The sequence below is a fragment of the Penaeus monodon genome, chromosome 22, assembly GCF_015228065.2.
Source record: "Penaeus monodon isolate SGIC_2016 chromosome 22, NSTDA_Pmon_1, whole genome shotgun sequence".
Classification (NCBI taxonomy): Eukaryota; Metazoa; Arthropoda; class Malacostraca; order Decapoda; family Penaeidae; genus Penaeus; species Penaeus monodon.
Genome location: NC_051407.1, coordinates 2,231,834 through 2,232,585, shown reverse-complemented (window position 1 = coordinate 2,232,585; position 752 = coordinate 2,231,834). Strand labels below are relative to the sequence as shown.

At 41.0% G+C, this 752-nt stretch overlaps 1 protein-coding gene across 1 annotated transcript in view; it reads right to left on the bottom strand.

Annotated features, from left to right (window-relative positions):
• Positions 1-538: 538 nt before the first annotated feature.
• LOC119586776 (acrosin-like) overlaps positions 539-752 on the bottom strand; it is a 12,720-nt gene continuing 12,506 nt past the window's right edge. Inside the window, exon 13 of the mRNA XM_037935497.1 lies at positions 539-716. Coding sequence (XP_037791425.1) covers positions 600-716 — 117 coding nt within the window. The 3' untranslated portion in view covers positions 539-599. The remainder of the gene's footprint in view (positions 717-752) is intronic.

Sequence of the window (752 nt, the reverse complement as noted above, 5' to 3'; positions counted from 1 at the left end):
TGGGGGGTATAAGCTCCAAAGCAAAGTATGGTTCGTGAGTGGCTAAGTTAAGTATATATGGTCTATGAAAGGTAAGCAATAACCTACACACTCTCTCGATGTGAAGAAAAAATATCTTACTAGGATTTTTCTCTTAATTTCTTCAATCATGGCTAATCCGATTACTGGTTCATCGATTACGAAACCAAAGTGCCTCAAATTATATCACACTCGAAAAGGTTGTCGAGATAAGGGGGTGATTATGCCCCGATCCAGCTGTCTGTTGGGCCTCATCCCTTCCATAACTGGGGACGGGGAAAGGACCGCCACGTCGATCTTTGTTCCTTGATATTCGTTGACACCCTGCTAATCAAAGCAAAAGTATGGAATCCCAATTAACAGTTACTTCACTAATTGCTAAAGCAACGTTATAATATACAGTTGTACATGCTTTCTGTAATCTGTTTTTCTTGAAAGTACGACTAGTTATAATGTTATATCGAACTCCGTTGGCAGGTTTACGTCTCGTTCTTAACGTTTCCAGAGAAAAAGATCGTGAGAGTTTTCGCCATTTTAATTTCACATACTGGACCTGACACACACTTAATATTATTTGTCTGTCAACATGATCCAACAGCCATGTTTTTAAGGAGCCAAGTGTTGTAAGAGGAAACGCGGGTGTACACGCCTGGGAATCCTTGCATGGCACACCCCCTGCCGAAGCTCACGATGCCAATCTGCAAAAATAGTGCTATAATATTACACACACTCAT